The sequence below is a fragment of the Jatropha curcas genome, chromosome 5, assembly GCF_041381405.1.
Source record: "Jatropha curcas cultivar XTBG-Jc1 chromosome 5, XTBG_Jcur_1.0, whole genome shotgun sequence".
In the NCBI taxonomy this organism is placed as follows: domain Eukaryota; kingdom Viridiplantae; phylum Streptophyta; class Magnoliopsida; order Malpighiales; family Euphorbiaceae; genus Jatropha; species Jatropha curcas.
The window spans coordinates 19,989,260-20,010,806 of NC_143155.1; the positions used below are offsets into that span (position 1 = coordinate 19,989,260).

General features: G+C 35.0%; 1 protein-coding gene and 1 non-coding gene across 2 annotated transcripts; both read left to right on the forward strand.

Moving 5' to 3' along the window:
• The first annotated feature begins 2,835 nt into the window (after nt 1-2,835).
• LOC105639168 (helicase sen1-like) lies at nt 2,836-10,497 on the forward strand. Its single transcript, XM_089722021.1, has 9 exons — nt 2,836-3,103; nt 4,323-4,871; nt 5,136-6,356; nt 6,507-6,834; nt 7,748-8,003; nt 8,424-8,640; nt 8,769-9,121; nt 9,248-9,805; nt 10,203-10,497. The coding sequence occupies exons 1-9, from the start codon at nt 2,990-2,992 to the stop codon at nt 10,339-10,341; spliced, it is 3,735 nt and encodes a 1,244-aa protein (XP_089578147.1). The 5' UTR covers nt 2,836-2,989; the 3' UTR covers nt 10,342-10,497.
• A 9,109-nt stretch (nt 10,498-19,606) lies between these two features.
• Nucleotides 19,607-19,713, forward strand: LOC149496353 (small nucleolar RNA R71). Its single transcript, XR_016321081.1, has one exon. It is a non-coding gene; the product is annotated as a small nucleolar RNA R71 (small nucleolar RNA).
• The last annotated feature ends 1,834 nt before the right edge of the window (nt 19,714-21,547 follow it).

Below are 21,547 nucleotides of genomic sequence, written 5' to 3' on the forward strand. Positions count from 1 at the left end.
TGAAGATGGAAAGAATTTTGCTAAAAATTTTTGGGCTAATTCTTCCCACGTTGTAAAGCTTCCAGTAGGGCATGATTGTAGCCAAGATCGTGCTTTGTCCCTAAGAGTGAAAGGGAAGAGTCTTAGTTTTATAGCATCCTCAGAAACACCATTTTGTTTGAAGGTATCGCAAATTTTCAAGAAATTTGTGATATGTGCATTAGGATCTTCACTAGGTAAACCTCCATATTGAATTGAGGTGGACAGCATTTGGATAATTGCAGGTTTAATTTCAAAATTATTAGTTTTCACCCTAGGTCTAGTGATACTCGAGGTTGTTCCATTGAGAGAAGGTGTCGTATAATCCCGCAAGGTGCGGATAGGATGCTGAGGTAAAGGTCCGTCCTGAGGATTAACTTCATCACCCATGTTTGTTTGTTGTTCTCGTGCTCTTCTAGCAGCGTTGTTCCTACGACAAGTCTTTTCGATTTCTACATCAAATATTAAGGGCTCAGTTCGACCGGATCTTTTTTGCATATACACCTGAAATAATCTTCTAAAATAATTAACTAAAACAAAATAAGAATAAATGTCTAAATTAATAATAGGGTAATTATTATTGATATTGATAACGCCAATCCCCGGCAACGGCGCCAAAAACTTGACAATGATTTTTTGCAAGTATACAAAAATCGCAACAAGTAATATAGAATGAATAGAGTATCGTCTCCACAGTGATTATATACTAAGTACCAAAATTATGTTAACCTATTATTATTTAAACAGCAATAAGGGGAATTATTTTAAGAAATTAAATTAAACAAATAAAAGAGAACAAAAAGAAATCAAGCAACAATATTTGACGAAAAGAAATCAAGGATTTAAAGCAACTAGGGATTTTGAATTCACTTAATTCTATCCAATTTATTTTATTAATTCGTTAATCAATTTTAATTGTTCAAGTAAGGGAAACAACCCAAAAATCACAAACAAGCTCTCCCGATGTATTGTTAGCTATTTTAACCCGGTCTAATTACCTATCTTTCAATAGCGCAATCAAACATGAATTAAATCATTAAGTTTTATGGTTTGTTTTGTGAATTCATAACCTAAGGTCATTAACTTATGAAAACCCCTCATGAGTCAAATCATATAGCTTCCGCATCAAGTTATTATTCTCGTGTAATTTATTACATTTTTCATATCGAAAACCCTTCTCCCGATACTAATTAATGAAATAAATCAATCTAGGGGAGAGACTCTGCCTAGAAGCATTAAGTTCAATAATAAATTATACTTTGAACAGAGAAAAACAAATCTAATATTATAAATTGGAAAAGAATTTAAGCTACATCAAATCCCTAGTATGAGGATTTAGTTTGGCATATTAATTAAATAAAACTCAATAATACTTGAATAAAACTTCATAATCAATATGAATAATGAAAGGTAAAATAAGATTAAGAGTTTAGAAATAAAAACTAGACAACAGATACGTGGATGGCTTCCTTGAATCTTGGCATGAATCTTGAATGCTTGAAGTTTTTGAGAGAGAGAGAACTATGTAGAAAAATAATAGAACAAGAGATCCCTCTACACTGAATGACTCTTCTCTTTATATAGACTTCCTGGAAGAAAATCCAACTCCATTTAGGAAATAGAATCCTTATTAAGTACAAAATCTTTTTGGAGATCACAAACTGTTTAGGCTTGGATTTCTTCTCAATTAGGACCCTTTCATCTTCCTAAATAGGTTTAGATCTTGATTTGCACATCAGGAAAATATCTGAGGTGGGCCCATGTAAGTTAGAGAGACTGGCTGGCATTTTTAATTCAAGACAGCATTAAATTCGTAGCACGGGCGTGCTGTTCTGCACGGCTGGGGCGTGCCAGAGTCTGAGTTCTATGGATAATTCAGCACGGTCCGTGCTCTGCGACACATTTAGAGAAGTATTTGTGGCACGGGCATGCTCCATAGCACGGCCAGGGCGTGCTAGGCTCTGACTTTCCGGGATAAAATGCATCACGGGCGTGCTGAGGTCCTTTCAGGCACGGGCGTGCCAGATAGCACGGGCTGGCCGTGCTAGAGTCTGAGTCTCCACTTGTTTTTCCTTAAGTTTAGCACGGGTTGGGCGTGCTAGAGCCCGAGTGTTTTGCTTTATAATGCTCTTTTCTGTACCAAAACCCTGAAAATTTCTTTAAGATCAAGTGGATTATGATTCAAGGAAGTTTTGAACAAAAATATAAATAAAACGAAGCGAAAATTAGTTAAAGTGATTAAAATTGCTAAAATTTCAAATAAAAATTATATTAAAAACACTGTAAAAATAACAATTATCACAACCTATACAAATGGTAGCATTCCCCTTGATGGAGTAATATATTAGTAATTAATGTTTAATTATCCTATACAAATGTACATATCATATTATCTTTCAAAAATGAATACAATATATCAGTGTGCAATAATATTAAAGCCTGATTCTGATGGGACAACTTCCAAGTTTACGACTTTAATTCAATCTAGTTTCAATAGAACACGATTGGGCTTCCCCCCAAAGAAAATAAGTTCAGCTTGGGCATGGGAATTGGGAAGACAAGACAGAGTTTGAAAATTGAAAGACGGATATTTTCTTTCCTTTGACCAAGATATTTTGTAAAAATTGAAAGCAAGTCTTCTACGGGTCAGCGGAAGCTTTCTCTTTTTCTTTGATCAAAAGCAACACAAAAGATGAGGTGGGTTATTGCTAATGGCTAATGCATATCTCTTTCTTTTTATACATACTAGTGCTTGTACTACAAAACAATCCTAGTTACTTTCTGCTTTCACGAGTCTCCTTATTCCTTCCTTTGCGGCAAAGAAATTGCATTTTCTCATATGGGTTATAAATGATAAAACCAAGATACTCTATGGGTTCTTTGTTTGTATCTTTCCTCTATTGCTAAGAAATAAAATTTCTTATGTGGGTTTTAAGGAGACAATAGAGCAAGGAAAATAGTTCAAATAAAAATGATGGAAGTAGAGACTTCAAGCAAAAATGGAGGAATTCCTAATGACTGTGATTTCATTACTACCATGTTTTCCTGGTCTCTTGAGGACATTTACAATGACCAACTTTTCAAGGTTGGGTTTTTTCGCTCCTTTTGTTACAATCATGTGCAGCTTTTGGATTATTATTTTTTTTATTGTCTTGTTCAGTTTTATGACTGTTCTATTTGGTGATATGCTTGATGGGTTGGGCTTGGAGTGGCCCAATATTCAGTTTTTTGATTGCTTTTTCTTGCCTTCCCTCCCTTTCTCTGCATGTGAATGTGCTGCAAAAGTTTACTAGAACGATTAGAGCCATGTGGAAGGAGCTCTGACTCAATCTGAATAAATAACTTGGTATTTTTGGTAGAATGTGATGGGTCCCAATGATGCCATGAAATGGCAATGTAATCAATGAGAAGTAATAAGTTTTGTTCCTGTACATTCTGTTAGAGTATATCATTGTAGAACGAATTGATTTTCAATGTAATTAACTGAAAATTCAACAAACCATCAACGGAAATTCATTCATTCCATTAGATTTACATGCTTTATAGAGTGAAGTCTGGGATTGGGACGGTTTAGGATATCAAGGTGCTTGTTTCACAATGATGCTTATACTTGGATGGGGAAGTGCAACAGATCATATTATAATTGGTGTATCGCGAGATCTTCACTGTTTTATTATTCTTTTATCCATATGATTGATGATAAAACTCGGTATGTTGAGCATAATAAGTTGATGTGCATACTTGGCATCATTTGTTGTTTCACAGTATTGGTTGCTTCATGCCTCAGAAAGAAATTGATAGTTGAGCTAATCAATAATTTTCTTCTAACTATCACTTAAAATGTATTTTGTTCTCGTCTTCTTGAGAAATGATTGCTCATGCAAAATGCCAAGCATATTTGCTTATCTTCCAATAATAACGGTTAAAACAGGCATATCATTGAAGGGTTTTCATATGTTATTAATATATAACAAAGTAACAAACAAACTTGACAAAATTCTTTGTTGTTGAATAGAACAACTAATACTCTTGCAAAGTTATATTCTAGATTGATCCATGTTATCCGCTTGACGAGTTCATTTCATTTTTGAAGTCAATACTTGTCTTCCCTTCTTTTAAAACTCTCCAAAGGTGTAGGCGATGCTTTCATCTCCAGTTTCTTGGTCTGATAATCATATGCTGTTGGAGAGTAATCTCAATGCTGGCATTCAGACTACATATTTTCAGTCATCAATGCAGCAGTTGACTCTTGAGAATTTCATCTCTCGCTTTTAATAATACGGTGATATTTCAATTTTTTGTAGGTGGCAGCAATTCCAGATTTGTTTGAATCGGTTGAGCATTATTTTTCATCATATGTACTTCCCTTATTGGAGGAAACACGGGCGCAGCTGCATTCAAGTATGGAGATTATTTCCAGAGCACCAACATCTGAAGTTATTTCATTGTCTCGGAGCAGGCGTAATCAAACATTGTTTTATGATATTAAGATTGATTATTGGAGAAATAGATTCAGTGATCGCGGCAAGGAGTTTTACAAAACATTGCCTGGAGATGTTGTTCTTCTGGCAGACATTAAACCTGAAACCGTCTCTGATTTGCGAAGGGTGGGAAGGACATGGACTTTAGCTCTGGTCACCAATATACCAGAGGATGAGATTGAGGATGCTAGTACATCATCTACTCGTTTTAAAGTCAGGCCATCAAAGGACATTGAAGTTATCTATAAAATGCATAAATCGTTAGTTGTGATTTTCTTGACAAATATGACCACTAACAGAAGAATATGGAATAGATTGCACACATTTGGAAATTTGGATATCATTAAGGAAGTTCTGTGCCATAATTCAATGGTAAGGGGATTGAATATAATTGTTGTGAAAATGATTCTGAATGTTTAATTAAAACTTACAATAGATTTGTGCATAAATCATCTTACTGATGCTTTTCAGCACCCTTTTTATATCTTATGTATAGTGAGATTAAATATTTGTTTTTATTCAATTCAGTAATTACTTATTCATTTTCCAAACAAAATTGTTGAGTAGTTTCCTTGCATGTATTTGAAATGGCGCCTATATTAATGGGTTTAATTGGAGTTCCATGTAATGTAACAGGTTGAGGAAAATTGCAGCCTCTGTTCCATGCAGAACAATGGAACCTGGGATGAAAATATCGTTATGAATCTATCATCGACATTGAATGAATCTCAAACTGAGGCAAGTTTGGCTTGTCTTTGTAGAACGCAGTGCAATCACAGGTCTGCTGTGGAACTTATTTGGGGCCCTCCAGGGACAGGGAAAACTAAAACCATTAGTATGTTTCCCTTTACCCTCTTAAGGGTGAAATGTAGGGTCCTGATTTGTGCCCCAACCAATGTTGCTATAACAGAATTGGCTTCTAGGGTCCAAAAGTTGGTGACAGAATCTTCTGAAACAGACTCAGCAACTGATGCTTTGTTTTGTTCTTTAGGAAATATTCTTTTATTCGGGCATAAAGACAGGCTCAAAGTCAACTCAGATATTGAAGACATATATTTGGATTATCGTGTTAAGAGGCTTACAGAGTGCTTTGCACCTTCGACTGGTGGGCGGTACTGTTTCACTGCGACAAAAATTTTTTTTGAAGATTGTGTTTGTCAGTACTATATTTTCTTGGAAAATGAATTGATCAAAGAGCAGGATTATGATCAGGAAAATAAGAAAAAAGATGAAAGTTGCAGTAATGGGGCTGATGTTTGCAGTGGAAAGCATAAATCATTTCTTGAATTCATGAGAGAAAGATTCTGCTCTACTGTATCACAACTGAAAAGATGTGTCCTTACTTTATGCACTCATATACCTGAAAGCTACATTCTGAAACATAATATTCAAAGTGTAAAAACCCTTGTTATTTTACTGGGCTCTTTTGAAAATTTGCTCTTTCGTGATGATGTAAGTTCTGAAGAACTTGAGAAGCTTTTTGCACAGGAGGAGTTAGATGGGGATTCTTCTGAATTTTTTGCAGATATTTCGTTACAATTGTACTTGCATAGAACCAAATGCCTTTCCACTTTAGAAACTCTGTATAGTTCTTTCAGTGAACTTGAGCTTCCAGGTGGTGTGAGCAAGTATTCTATAGAGGAATTCTGCTTTCAAACAGCTTCCTTAATTTTCTGCACAGCATCTAGTTCATATAAACTCTATTCATTGGCAATGCAACCATTGAACTTATTGGTTATTGATGAAGCAGCCCAGTTGAAAGAATGTGAATCGATAATTCCCCTTCAGCTTCCCGGTATTAAACATGCCATTCTTATTGGTGATGAATGCCAGTTACCAGCTACTGTTCAGAGCAATGTGCGGATATAATTCCTAACTTTTTCTTCTTCTTTTTTTTTTTTTTTTTTTTTTTTTTTTTTTTTTTTTTTTTTTTTTTTTTTTTTTTGTAGTTCTTCTTTTTTAAAAACTCCTGTTTTGTTCTATTAATGTCATTTTTTTTTTCTATAGCTTGCTTATGAAGCTGGCTTTGGAAGAAGTTTATTTGAAAGGTTGAGCTTCTTAGGTCATCCGAAACACCTTTTAAAAATGCAGTACAGAATGCATCCATCAATTAGTAGCTTCCCAAATTCAAATTTCTACTCTAATAAGATCATCGATGCACCAAATGTTAAGATAAGAAGTTATGAGAAATGTTATCTTCCAGGGCCAATGTTTGGTCCCTATTCATTCATAAATGTAAATGGTGGACGAGAAGAGGTGGATGATGTTGGACGTAGCCAAAGAAATATGGCTGAGGCAGCTGTTGTGTTGAAATTAATTCATTGCCTGTACAAAGGTATGATTAGTGGGAGTCCGATATTTTATTTGTATCCTGATTTGGAAATTGTTATTTGTGATTTATAAAATTCATATTTTTCCTGCTTGGCTTATGCTTTTATTACATTTTTTAATACTGACATTTTAAGAAATAGTTTACACTGCATTGAAATGCTAACTTCGCTCTCCCTGTATGGCCTAATATTTCACAAACTTAATGACCATGTTATATGCAACAACTAGTTTGATTGCTTGTTGTAATTCTCTGTAAATTTATGAACTAACCTAGATCTTTTTTGAATCACTAGCAGCGAGCATTGTCCTGCTATTTGATTGATTTTAACAAATGGAAAAATTATCTACGAGTCACAAGTTTTGTATACTCTGCTATTCATTTTATCTACCAGCAGTTTTGAATGCCCTTTCGTTTTTGTTTTTCCTTTTTGTTCAGAAGTTGGTAATTCAAGTAAGGGTACTCATTGTAGGTGGCATTTAACATTCTCTTCTTGTTTCTGATATTTTGGATTCAATATTTTATGCAAAATATGCCGTCAGCCAATTTTTGCTGATTTCTTAAATAAATTCATACATGAGGTTATATGCCAAACCAGTTAATCCTTAACCAATTATTTCTTCTTGTATTTGGAACCTCAATGTTTGTTTTATCCAATAAAGGAGAAACATGCAGAGTAAAATAGTTGACAATAATGTAGAAATTCATCTTGTGTGAGAAGTCGAAGAGTGCAGCAAGGATATAATGCATATTTAAAAAAAAAAAAAAAAAAAAAGTAAATAATGCCGCGAAATTGATAATATTTATTTTGCTTCTCTGCAACTTTTTTGTGCTAATACTATATCTGATCTGTTGAAAAACATGCAGTGAGTCTTAGATTGATTCTCATTTGAAATCCTTGCCTGTTATTTATGTACAGCATGGAATGGCTTAAAACAGAATCTCAGCATCGGCGTTATATCTCCCTATGCTGCTCAGGTAGTTGCAATTCAAGACAAACTTAGTTCCAAGTATGAAAAAGTTGATGGCTTTTCAGTGAAAGTCCAGTCAATAGATGGATTCCAAGGTGGTGAGGAAGATATTGTAATAATATCAACAGTGAGATCAAATAGTAGTGGTGGTATTGGGTTTGTGTCTGACACTCGAAGAGTTAATGTTTCTCTTACAAGGGCTAGGTAGCACTTCAGATTAACTCTTTTTCTACTACATTTCTCTTTATTAGTTCTAATAATAACTGTCAATAAAAAGCATTTAACTGGTATTCATTTTCTCCCTGGGTAAGCTTCCCAAAATAGATATTTTGATCCTTATGGTTTGTTAACAATTCTGCACTTTAGTGCTTGATTGTAAAATTATAGATTTTATCTTTGCAATTTACACTCAAAACAATTTAAATTGAAATCCACTTAAGTCATTGAAATTTTAAAATTTAGTTGCACTTCAGTATTTTAATTGTTCTATTATGAAAAATATGCTCCCTCAAACTCTTAACTTGTTTCATTAATAATAGTTTTAGGACTAAAAATGCTAATTTGAAATGGTAGTGAGTGTAGTGTATGTTACTGAATATCTTAGCATTTTTTTCGTCCATTCAGGCATTGCCTTTGGATTTTAGGGGATGAAAGAACACTTGTTAGAAGTAGATCTATCTGGGAAATGCTAATTCGTGATGCAAAACATCGTCAATGTTTCTTTAATACTGATGAAAATAAAGAATTGGCTAAATCCATTCTAGAAGTCAAGAAAGAGTTTGATCAACTTGATGATTTGCTTAATGGAAATAGTGTGCTTTTCAAATGTGCCAGGTGGAAGGTACTTACCTGTAGTCAAACCTATTCTATTCCTCACATTTTTCCTATTGTGTAATCTCATCTCCAATATCCATGTGTTTTGCATTAATCAGAGCAAATTTTTTTCATGCCAATTCATTGCATCCCCAGGTTCTTTTCAGTGAATACTTTAGAAGATCATTTGGAAAGCTGAGAGCAAAATGGACAAGGACTTCTGTTTTGAACCTTCTGCTAAGGCTTTCTAGTGGATGGCGTCCTAAGAAAAGAAATGTGGATTTAACTTGTGAAAGCTCTTCTCAAATCTTGAAACAGTTCAAGGTTGAAGAACTGTATGTGATCTGTTCAGTTGATATAGTGAAGGAAGTAAAATACATTCAAGTTCTGAAGGTCTGGCATATATTACCTTTGGAAGATATTCCAAGTTTGGTTAAACGTCTCAGTGGGATCTTTGAAAGACACACAGATGATTTCATCAGTCGTTGCAATGCGAAATGTTTGGAAGGGTATGTTTTTGTTGACATTAAATTCAACCTGCAGTCATTTTCCTTGATCTATGTGAACTCCTTTCTGAACAAACCAAATAAGCATTATTTCCTTATATTGTGTTATTTTTATTTTGTTTTGTCTAGAGACTTGGAAGTTCCCAAAGTTTGGTCAACCTCATTTGATATTGTCCGTTATAAGAGTCCTATCAACAATGAAGCAGGGAATGATTCAAATTTTGGCGCTTCTGATTCTAGATGCTATGTGGAAAACTCCAAAGTGAGTGATAGTTTGTTGCTAATGAAATTCTACTCCTTGTCATCTGGAGTTGTGAAACACTTGCTTTCTGACCGTGACGGTAAAGAATTAGAACTCCCTTTTGAAGTGACAGATGAAGAGTTGGAAGTAATTGTGTTTGAAAGAACTACTTTTATTCTAGGACGGTCAGGGACTGGGAAAACAACTGTTTTAACAATGAAGTTGTTTCAGAAAGAGCAACAGTTCCATATGGCAACTGAAGGATTCGGTGAAGACATTGGCAATTTGTCAAAGGATGCCTGCTGGAGAAACAATGTTTCTGATGATGTAAAAAAGGTTGAGGACGGTGTTAGAGAAGATAATAAGAACGTCTTGCACCAGCTTTTTGTGACAGTCAGTTCTAAACTTTGTTATGCTGTAAAACATCATGTTTCACAGCTGAAAAGGTGCGTAAACATATTTAACTAGTAGAACAAATACTTTCAAAATACGAGTTTGCATTTCTTTATTTCGTGGATGTGCTTGATACTGTTTCTGTATAGAATCTCTTGTAAATATTAAATGAAATGTTAGACATTTCTATATTTGTTAGATGTGTCAATATCTTCTTATATATATCTTTCTTTTCTCTACCATGACTAATTGGCTGGCTAAGATTTCAGAATACAGAAATGTCTAAAATTTCATCTAATATTTACAAGAGATTCTATGCATTTCTGTATTCATTTTTTAAGACATCTAGATTGATGAAATTCTTACATAGGTTAGTTACCTGTGAATACATGAAGAAGTTTTTTACATGGAGATTTGTTTTATTACAAAAGCTTTATTGTATGCATACAGCTTTGCATCGGGGGGAAAATATATGGCTGAAAGTGTTGCGTCTCTATTGAGTTCCCGCAAGTATACGGATCGCAACGTAGTAATAAAAGATCGATCCCACGAGGAACGGGTTGAATACACTTTACTACTTTACTCTTAATAGTGTGTTTACAGAAATAAATACAAAAGTGATTGATATCTATTTATACTAAGACTATTATTTAATTAAATTAAAAGACAAGTGTATAGTAAAATATTTAGAATAATTAATTATAAAGACAAGTGTGTAGTAAAATACTTAGATTAATTGATCATACACAGGATTTTCCTTCTCTATGCAAAAGCTTGTAATATGCAATAAAGAATTCTTTAATTACACATGGTATGATATAATTCAACTTTTCAGTATAGAATTATACTATCTATTATAAGTACTTATACTTATAATAAAAACCTTACTTTGTTAAATATTAAACCTAATTCTTATTCTTTGATTATTTCAATAAGATAGATTTAATTCCAACAGAAATAAGTGAAACATGCATATGTAAATTCAACTCAATGAATTAAATCTCTTTGATCTTTACTAAATTATTTCCTTATGAGAATATAATCTAGTAACTTTGATTAAACAAAGACCAAAAGATAACTTAAAGAAATTTTATTGAATACTACCAATTAGATATTGTTGCTTTGCATAGAAGAGTTATGAAGAACAACATACAATAAGTCTGTAAAACAAGAGAAAGAATGAATCTAACTCAGGCCTCTTGGAGGGCGTCACACCTCGAGGGACTTTTTGGTGTTTCTTGGCACAATCAATAACAAGTGACTCTCGTCAATCTTGTTCTAAGTACTACTAACACACTCTCTTAATACAATCTAAGTATTTTGTGAATCTAATTCTGAATAATAATCAATTCTCGTATATCTGGTGTAGCTTCACTTTGATTGCTATTTATAGAAGAGAAGAGTGATGGTGGTGTTGATTGGCCAAGAGGTGCTTAAGGTGACTTCTCATGGGAAGAGTCCCGACCCCTGCATAAAAAGATATGATTTTCTGATGAAAAGGCAGCAAACACGTCTCCTGGAAATCTCGACTCGCGCTCGCGCTGTTGAAAGTCGCGCTCGCGACTTATGCTCTAGATGCTTCTGCCTCTCAAGAGTGAATTACGCGCGCGCGAAGATGAAAGTCGCGCTCGCGTCTTTTGCTGGAAAACCTTCTGACTCTCAAAGGTGCTTTCTCGCGCTCGCGTAGATGCATATCGCGCTCGCGTCTTTTGGTCCAATCGCTTCTGTTACTCAGATCTGCTTGTCGCGCCCGCGTAGATGCATATCGCGCTCGCGACTTCCTTTCCTGGGTGTTAGTTGCGCGCGCGACTTCTGGTAGCGCTCACGACTTGGGCGTGTTTTCTTTGTTGCGACCTGCTCCGCGACGTGAGGGCTGGATTTAAAGGTTTCTTCCATTCTTTCAACTTGTTTTGGTCTTCTTTTGTATAAAACAAAGCTTTGCTTCAACTTTGTACCTGGAAATTACTTTAAAGCAAAACAACACGAACAAACGTAAAATATAGAAAACAATCATGCATTCATGCAATTTATATTGAAATAACATAACAAGATTTGCCCGCTTTGCGAGGCTATCAATTCCCCCACACTTAGCTTTTGTTTGTCCCTAAGCAAAAATATTCATCTTTCTTTTTGAACTTCATGTTCATCTTGTTTGTTTTTATTCGTTGATTTAGACTTCTTAAGTAATCTACCAAAGATAAGAGATTATATATATTTTATGAACCAAGTAGTGTAATTGAATATGACATGTAAAATTTAAAAATAGCAAACAAAAATCTGAAGTATAATAAATCTAGCCATTTTTTAAGAAATGAGATAGACAATCCTCCATCCTTAGAATGCAAAGAATAGGAAGTATTTTAGATAGCATACATGTATCTTTTCTTATCTCAAGGCATTTTTAGGTAGTTTTTATTTCTATCTTACTCAAGTGGTTGCATTTTTTTTTTTTTTTTTTTTTGTGGTTGCATTTTATGCTCCATACCACAATTCTTTTCTTTTGCTATTTTTATTGAAGATATGTGGGAATGTAAATGATAAGTGGTTGCATTTTATGCTTCATACCACTTTTATTTTAAAACGGATTTTCCGTTATTCCCCTATCTTATATTTTTCTCTCTTGAACATACCTTCATCCTTTATTGACTTGAAACATACAAGTATTTAATTTTCATTTGCTTCCTATTCTTCATTCAAGGTAGGATTCAAGCTTCTCTAAAACAAAACATAATGTCTAGATAATTAACTAAAGATTAAAATGTGCTATTTGAAAAGTTTAAAATGTCATATGTAAAATATCAATACTTAAGTTCATATAAACATTCAATCTCTCTAACCATGGTATATTATTCAAGACTTCTATTTCAACAAGCAAAATACAAACAAATCAACATGCAGAGACTTAAAGCAAATGAACTAAGGCAAAGAAGTTGACTTTTTTAATTGTGCATTTTTTTTTTTTTTTTGAATCAGAGAAAATAAAAGAAAATGTAAGTCTCCCCCACACTTAAAAGACACAATGTCCTCATTGTGGGATGAGAAATGCAAGAAAAACAAATATCACATGCAATTCACACAATACTGAAAAAAAATATATATATAAAGAAAACTAAAGGGAAACAGAAAAACCTTAGGCCTCCGGAGAACCTGGAGGCGATGGAGTGAATTCGATGTTTTTATGGTGGAAATATTTCATCCACTTCCGTTCCATCCGCTCGTGGTTTTTCTGAATTGTAAGCAATTTGTGTCCCATGTCAAGAACAGTAGCTTGCAAGGTTTCCTGCGACTGCTGTAAAGCTTCAACTTTACCCAAGACTTGCCTCCATCCGGCAACGTCATCTTCTTCTTCTTCCGCATGAGAAGATGATGCGACTGGCGCTTTGCCTTTCCGCTGTCTTTGCGTTTGTGCATCCGAGGTTCCTTCATCGCGCTCGCTGTGCCCAACTCTTCTTTCCCATGGCTTCCAACGATAAAGAACTGTGCTGCCAGTTTTTACTTCCTCAACCAAACCTGTTTTTTTCAAGAATGCTCCATCCATATACCGAAAAGTATCTGTAGGTTGGGGCTGATAAGGTGGAATAGGTATTCGAGCAATATGTACCAAGATAGGCGCCAGACTACCTACTCCGAAAGTAACTTTGCCTTGATGACGAGAGGCGTTGTATAATGTATCAAGCATAATTCCTGCAACATCCACTTGTTTCCCCTGCAAAATACGATCTAAAATAAACAAGTCCCTTGTTTGGACTTTGGATGCTTCCACCCGTCCAAACAAGGCATAACACAAGTATTTGCACAGATATAAAATGCTCTCATCTTTTATCCATTTATTCCCAGAATTGCGTGGGGTAAAAGCTGATTGCCCTGTTAGTTTTTCCCAAACGGAAGAGGCACTCCAGTCTTTCGGTTTAGGAGGACTTAAACTTTTGGGAAATCCTAACCGTTCATGCAGTTGATCATATCCTACAGATAATTCTTCTCCATCCACTCTAAATTTTATGGCTATTTGATCTTCATCCACCCAATCAACGGTAGTGAGTAATTCTAAACTTAATTTAGCATTCTCAGGAATTTGCAATTGACTAAATTTTTCAAAATGTAAAATTTTCAGATATTCCTGTACTTTCTCTAGAATACCAGTATCTTGCAAAAAGGTTGGGGCAAGAAGATACATACCTGTGAAAGTGCATTTGGCTAGGCGTGTGTAGCGTTCGCCTTCTACTACAGTATATATGGGGAAAGGAGCCTTAAATCTGGTGGCCAAATCCTTTCGTGCAGGTGCAGAGGATGAAGATCCTTCCTTGGTCTTCCTGGCCTTTTGCTTGAATGGCATGGTGTGAGTGTGGATGGAGATATTTGTTGTTTAGGATATGCAACGGCGCCAAAAAACTTGTTACTGGGAATTGGGTTTGGAATGACAAAGTTTGGAGGTTTGTGAAGAAGGGATTGAGTTTCTTATATAGATGAATCGGGGGAAGGATAGGGTTAAGTAGTTAATGGGGAAGTTAAAAAGAAAGAGTTTTGATTGGATTTGAAAGGGTACTTACAGTTTTTTGCAGATTTGAATGCTTTGGGAAGGCAAAGAATTGAATGGAATATGAGAGGACAGTTGAGAATTTCTGACCGTTAGGAAGTTGCACCAAGAATTTGTAGAATCGCGCCAGGAATTTTGCTAGAGTCGCGATTGCGTTTGCAATTTCGCGCTCGCGAATGATTCGCCTCTGTCCTCTGTTTTGCCCTAATCGCGCTCGCGCTTGGTGTTATCGCGATCGCGAGAGTGAATCTCTTTGCTTCTGACTGAGTTTGCAGAGAACTCGCGTTCGCGCAAATAGATGTTGCGATCGCGATTGGGGATCTTGAAGCTTCTGACTTGTTTTGTGTAAAACTTGCGCTCGCGCAGATTAATGTTGCGATCGCGAGTTTTGTTTAAAAAGCTTCTGTCTCTTTTTTGCGATAGTCGCGCCCGCGCAGTTTGTATTCGCGGTCGCGAATTTTGTTACCTGCAAAATAATTTCCCTGCATACTTGACTTTTGATGAGTTTTTCCCCCCCTTTTTTTTTTTTTTTTAAACTTAAAATAAATAAACAAATAATACATTTGTAATAAACAAAGCATTTTAAGTAGTTATTGAAATTTATTCATACTTAATGAAATTGATTCAAAATGTTACCTGTGGTGGATCATCAATCCTATTACCTAAATAAAGCTTACATCGTTGTCCATTTACCATGAATGTAGAACCATTAGATAGATTCTTCAATTCTAATGCTCCATGTTCTGCAACTTTGATTACTTCAAATGGTCCACTCCATCTGGACTTCAATTTTCCAGGAAATAGGCGTAATCTTGAATTAAATAATAGCACTTGGTCTCCTTCTTTAAATGATTTGATTCGAATATGATTATCATGCCATTTCTTAGTTCTTTCCTTATATAACTTGGCATTTTCATATGCTAATAATCTTATCTCATCAAGTTCATTTAACTGAAGTTTTCTCTTGTAACCAGCCTTGCTTAAATCAAAATTCAAAGACTTTATTGCCCAATATGCTTTATATTCCAATTCTAGGGGTAGGTGACATGCCTTACCATAAAGCAAACGGTATGGAGACATCCCAATCGGTGTCTTAAATGCTGTTCTATATGCCCACAGTGCATCATCGAGTTTAAGTGACCAATCCTTCCGTGATGAATTGACTGTTTTTTCCAAAATCCACTTAAGCTCACGGTTGGAGATTTCCACTTGTCCGCTAGTTTGTGGATGATATGGAGTAGATACCTTGTGATGTACTCCATATTTTTTCAAAAGGCTTTCAAATGATCTATTTAAAAAGTGCGTACCTCCATCACTTATGACTGCTCTTGGAACCCCGAATCTTGTAAATAATGCTTTTAAGAATTTGACCACTGTGTTGGCGTTGTTTGTGACACATGCTTGTGCTTCCACCCACTTGGAAACATAATCGACAGCTACCAGGATATAACTTTTACCTTGTGAAATAGGGAATGGTCCCATGAAGTCGATTCCCCATACATCGAATATTTCTACCTCGAGTATGTTGGATAGAGGCATTTCATCTTTGCGACTTATGTTGCCAACCCTTTGACACCTGTCACAACGAGAGACAAAAGTACGAGCATCTTGGAATAGAGTAGGCCAATAAAATCCACTTTCCAAAACCTTCGAAGCCGTTCTATTTGCTCCATGATGCCCTCCATATGGACTGGAGTGACAATGCATGAGTATATCTTGTATTTCTGTTTCCCCTACGCACCTTCGAACCATACCGTCCATACATATTTTAAATAAGAATGGTTCATCCCATAAGAAATTTTTAGCATCTGCATAGAATTTCTTCTTTTGTGCATAAGTCATTTCTGGAGGTATGATGTTAGAGGCCAGAAAATTTGCAATGTCAGCATACCAAGGTGTGTGAACATGTTGTACTAACATTAAATTCTCATCTGGGAAATTTTCATTTATAATGGTAGTTTCTCCTATTGGTCCTTCTTCATTTCCCAAACGTGATAAATGATCAGCAACTAAATTTTCAGAACCTTTTTTGTCTCTTATTTCAATGTCAAATTCTTGCAATAATAATACCCATCGAATAAGACGTGGTTTTGCATCTTGTTTAGCAAACAGGTATTTCAATGCAGAATGATCAGTATAGATTATGACTTTGGCTCCTAGTAAATATGATCTGAATTTATCACATGCATATACCACAGCCAACATTTCCTTTTCAGTAGTTGTATAATTTATTTGAGTGCTTGTTAGAACATGGCTAGCATAGTATATTACATGCAACCTCTTCTCATGTCTTTGACCCAATACACAACCAACAGCAATATCACTAGCATCACACATTATTTCAAAGGGTAATCCCCAATTGGGTTTTGCTATAATAGGTGCACTTACTAATGCATTCTTTAAAGTATTAAAAGCTTCCAAACATTCTGGAGAAAAATCAAAAGATGCATCTTTAATAAGTAGGTTAGTTAGAGGTTTAGCAATGATAGAGAAATTTTTTATAAATCTCCTATAAAATCCTGCATGGCCTAGAAAAGATCTTATACCTTTAACCGTAGTAGGAGGAGGTAACTTTTCTATGGCTTCTATCTTTGCTCTATCTGTTTGGATTCCTTCCTTACTTATTTTGTGCCCTAAAACAATGCCTTCATCAACCATGAAGTGGCATTTCTCCCAATTCAAAACCAAGTTAGCACTTTCACATCTTGATAATACAAGATCTAAATTTTTCAAACAACATTCAAATGAATCACCATAAACAGAAAAATCATCCATGAAGACATCCATAATTTCCTCTATATAGTCATTAAAAATTGCGGTCATGCAACGTTGAAATGTTGCAGGTGCATTGCATAAACCAAAAGGCATGCGCCTATATGCAAATGTACCAAATGGACAAGTAAATGTGGTTTTCTCTTGATCATTTGGAAAGATATAAATCTGAAAATATCCCGAATATCCATCGAGAAAACAATAGAAAGCATGACCAGCAATTCTTTCTAACATTTGATCTATGAATGGTAATGGAAAATGATCTTTTCTTGTGACTGCATTGAGTTTTCTATAATCAATACATACCCTCCAACCTGTAGTGGTCCTAGTAGGGATTAGGTCACCATTATCATTTTTTACTACAGTCATTCCTCCCTTTTTAGGCACACATTGAATGGGACTAACCCATTGGCTATCCGAAATTGGGTATATTATTCCGGCATCTAGTAATTTGATAATTTCTTTCTTTACTACTTCTGTCATATTAGGATTAAGTCTTCTTTGTCTTTCTGCTTTAGGTATATGTCCATCCTCAAGATTGATGTAATGCATGACTCGATTTGGACTTATCCCTTTAAGGTCAGAAATTTGCCATCCTATACTCTTAATCCTATTTCTAACAATTTTTAATAAATCATTTTCTTGATCCTCAGTTAATTTGTTAGAAATAATAATAGGAAGTGTGTGATCTTTTCCTAAGAAAGCATATCGTAGATGACTCGGTAACTCTTTAAGGTCTACTATTGGTGGTTTTTCTATTGATGGTGGTAAAGGCTCATGTTCCCTAAGTAACATTTCAGGTCTTAAATGTGAAAACTCCTCTTTTTCCATTTTCATATTTTCATCCTCGAATTTTTCATTATCTCCCAAGGCAAATATTTCTTGTATGCATGCATCAACTATATCGATTCTCATACAATTTTCCTCATCCATAGGATATTTCATAGCTTTATCTATATGAAATTCAATGATATCATCACTTATCCTAAGGACTAACTTTCCTTCTGAAACATCAATTAATGCCCTTCCGGTGTTCATAAATGGTCTTCCTAAAATAAGAGGACAATTTTTATCATAAACATAGTCGAGTATGACGAAATCAGTTGGAAAGATAAACTTGTCAACCTTAACAAGTACATCTTCAATGATACCATATGGTTTTTTAATAGTTTGGTCAGCAAGTTGTAAAACCATATTAGTTCTCTTAATTTCATCTTCTAATCCTAATTTCTTAAAAAGAGATAATGGCATCAAATTAATACTTGCTCCTAAATCACAAAGACATCTAGGAAAATCTACTTCACCTAATTTGCATGGTATAGTGAAACTTCCTGGATCTTTGAGTTTAGTAGGTAACTTACTTGAGATTATGGAACTGCAATCCTCAGTTAGAGTGACTGTTGACACATCTTCCCAACTACGTTTCTTTGAAATTAATTCTTTAAGGAACTTACCGTAATTTGGAATTTGTGTGATAGCTTCCATAAGTGACATGTTGATATGCAAATTTTTCAGTTTATCAATAAAATTTAAGAACTGCTTATCTTGCTCCTGCTTCTTGAGCCTTTGCGGAAAAGGTGGCCTAGATTGATAAGCTTTAACATTGTCCTTCCCTTTATCCTTTCCTGTTTCTTATTCTTTGGATCCTGCATTATTTACTTCAATGCTCGGTTCACCAACCGGCTCCACAGTTGCATTATTCAAAACATTAGCTTCAATACCCGAAGGAACTATTTTATCTAATATTTTTCCACTTCGTAAGGCAATGGCGCTCACATTCTCCCTAGGATTCTTTTCTGTATTACTAGGAAGATTTCCTACTTCACGTGAGGAAATAGCATTGGCAAGCTGCCCTACTTGTACCTCCAAGTTATGTATAGATGATGAATGATTTTTGAATAACTTGTCAAATTTCGATTCTAACCATTTAAAGCTATCATCCTGACTATTCATCTTTTGGTTAAATCCCTCCAGAAATTTATCAATTTTATTGGTCAATTGTCCTAGTCTATCTTGATATTGACTGCCCTGATTTCCCCTCTCGTGATTATCATGATTTCTCCAAAAAGAATTATGATAATTACGATTTTCAGCATTATAAGTATTCGGATATGGGCCGCGAACTTGTCCTTGGACATAATTTACTTGTTCCTCCATAACCGGATGCTTATAATTGCATTCATTTGAGACATGCCCATTTTGACCGCAATTGTCACAAGTAAGGGATGTTGATTTACTTATGTTTAAGTTATCAATTTTGTAGGACAAAGCAGAAATTTGTGCTTGCATCATAGTTAAAGGATCTAATTCATGCATTTTCTTAACTGAATTCTTTGAAGAAGAAGAAGACTCATTGCTAACAGTAGAATGACTTACCTGAGTTCTTTCGGTTGGCCATATGCTATTGTTGTTGGCCATCTCTTCTAGTAACTCAATTGCATCATTAGTAGTCTTCTTCATTAATGATCCTCCTGCCATAGCATCTATAGTTCCCCTTGTAGAAGGTGTCACTCCATTATAGAAAGTTTGAATCAATATATTTTGGGGAAGGCCATGGTGTGGACAAACTCTTTGGAGCTCTTTATAGCGATCCCATGCCTCATATAGGGATTCATTTTCATGCTGAGCAAATGAGGTTATTTCTTTGATAAGCCTAGCGGTTTTTGCTAGTGGGAAATATTTGGACAAGAAGGCTTGGGCTAGTTCTTCCCAAGTAGTGATAGAGTTTGGTGGTAATGAATTCAACCAAGCTTTTGCCTTATCTTTCAATGTGAAAGGAAATAGGCGTATTTTGATAGCATCTGCTGGTACTGAATTCATCTTAAATGTATCACAGATTTCAAGAAAACTGGCTATATGCGAATTAGGATCCTCATTTGGTAATCCGTAAAACTGAACACTATTTTGGAGCATTTGTAATAAAGCAGGTTTAATCTCAAATTGGTTAGCATTTACCGGTGGACGTACTACTCCCGTTTGTGAACCATTTAAACTTGGAGTCACAAAGTCCATCAACCTCTGTGGCGGATTTCCATCACCCATGATTCTTGAATTTCTTCTTTTCTTCTTCTTTTTTCGTTGTGAAAGGAATTGTTCAATCTCAGGCTGATAATCCTCCAATTCACTGTTCGAAGATCTAGTACTTGGCATATGAGTATGTAAGCTTATGTGTTCCTGCAAAATTTTGAATCAAATATAAGTATGTAACTTTAATTAAAATAAGCTGCAAATCACATATAAGAATATTTCGTTAAATGACAAAACACCGTTCCCCGGCAACGGCGCCAAAAACTTGTTGCGTCTCTATTGAGTTCCCGCAAGTATACGGATCGCAACGTAGTAATAAAAGATCGATCCCACGAGGAACGGGTTGAATACACTTTACTACTTTACTCTTAATAGTGTGTTTACAGAAATAAATACAAAAGTGATTGATATCTATTTATACTAAGACTATTATTTAATTAAATTAAAAGACAAGTGTATAGTAAAATATTTAGAATAATTAATTATAAAGACAAGTGTGTAGTAAAATACTTAGATTAATTGATCATACACAGGATTTTCCTTCTCTATGCAAAAGCTTGTAATATGCAATAAAGAATTCTTTAATTACACATGGTATGATATAATTCAACTTTTCAGTATAGAATTATACTATCTATTATAAGTACTTATACTTATAATAAAAACCTTACTTTGTTAAATATTAAACCTAATTCTTATTCTTTGATTATTTCAATAAGATAGATTTAATTCCAACAGAAATAAGTGAAACATGCATATGTAAATTCAACTCAATGAATTAAATCTCTTTGATCTTTACTAAATTATTTCCTTATGAGAATATAATCTAGTAACTTTGATTAAACAAAGACCAAAAGATAACTTAAAGAAATTTTATTGAATACTACCAATTAGATATTGTTGCTTTGCATAGAAGAGTTATGAAGAACAACATACAATAAGTCTGTAAAACAAGAGAAAGAATGAACCTCACTCAGGCCTCTTGGAGGGCGTCACACCTCGAGGGACTTCTTGGTGTTTCTTGGCACAATCAATAACAAGTGACTCTCGTCAATCTTGTTCTAAGTACTACTAACACACTCTCTTAATACAATCTAAGTATTTTGTGAATCTAATTCTGAATAATAATCAATTCTCGTATATCTGGTGTAGCTTCACTTTGATTGCTATTTATAGAAGAGAAGAGTGATGGTGGTGTTGATTGGCCAAGAGGTGCTTAAGGTGACTTCTCATGGGAAGAGTCCCGACCCCTGCATAAAAAGATATGATTTTCTGATGAAAAGGCAGCAAACACGTCTCCTGGAAATCTCGACTCGCGCTCGCGCTGTTGAAAGTCGCGCTCGCGACTTATGCTCCAGATGCTTCTGCCTCTCAAGAGTGAATTACGCGCGCGCGAAGATGAAAGTCGCGTTCGCGTCTTTTGCTGGAAAACCTTCTGACTCTCAAAGGTGCTTTCTCGCGC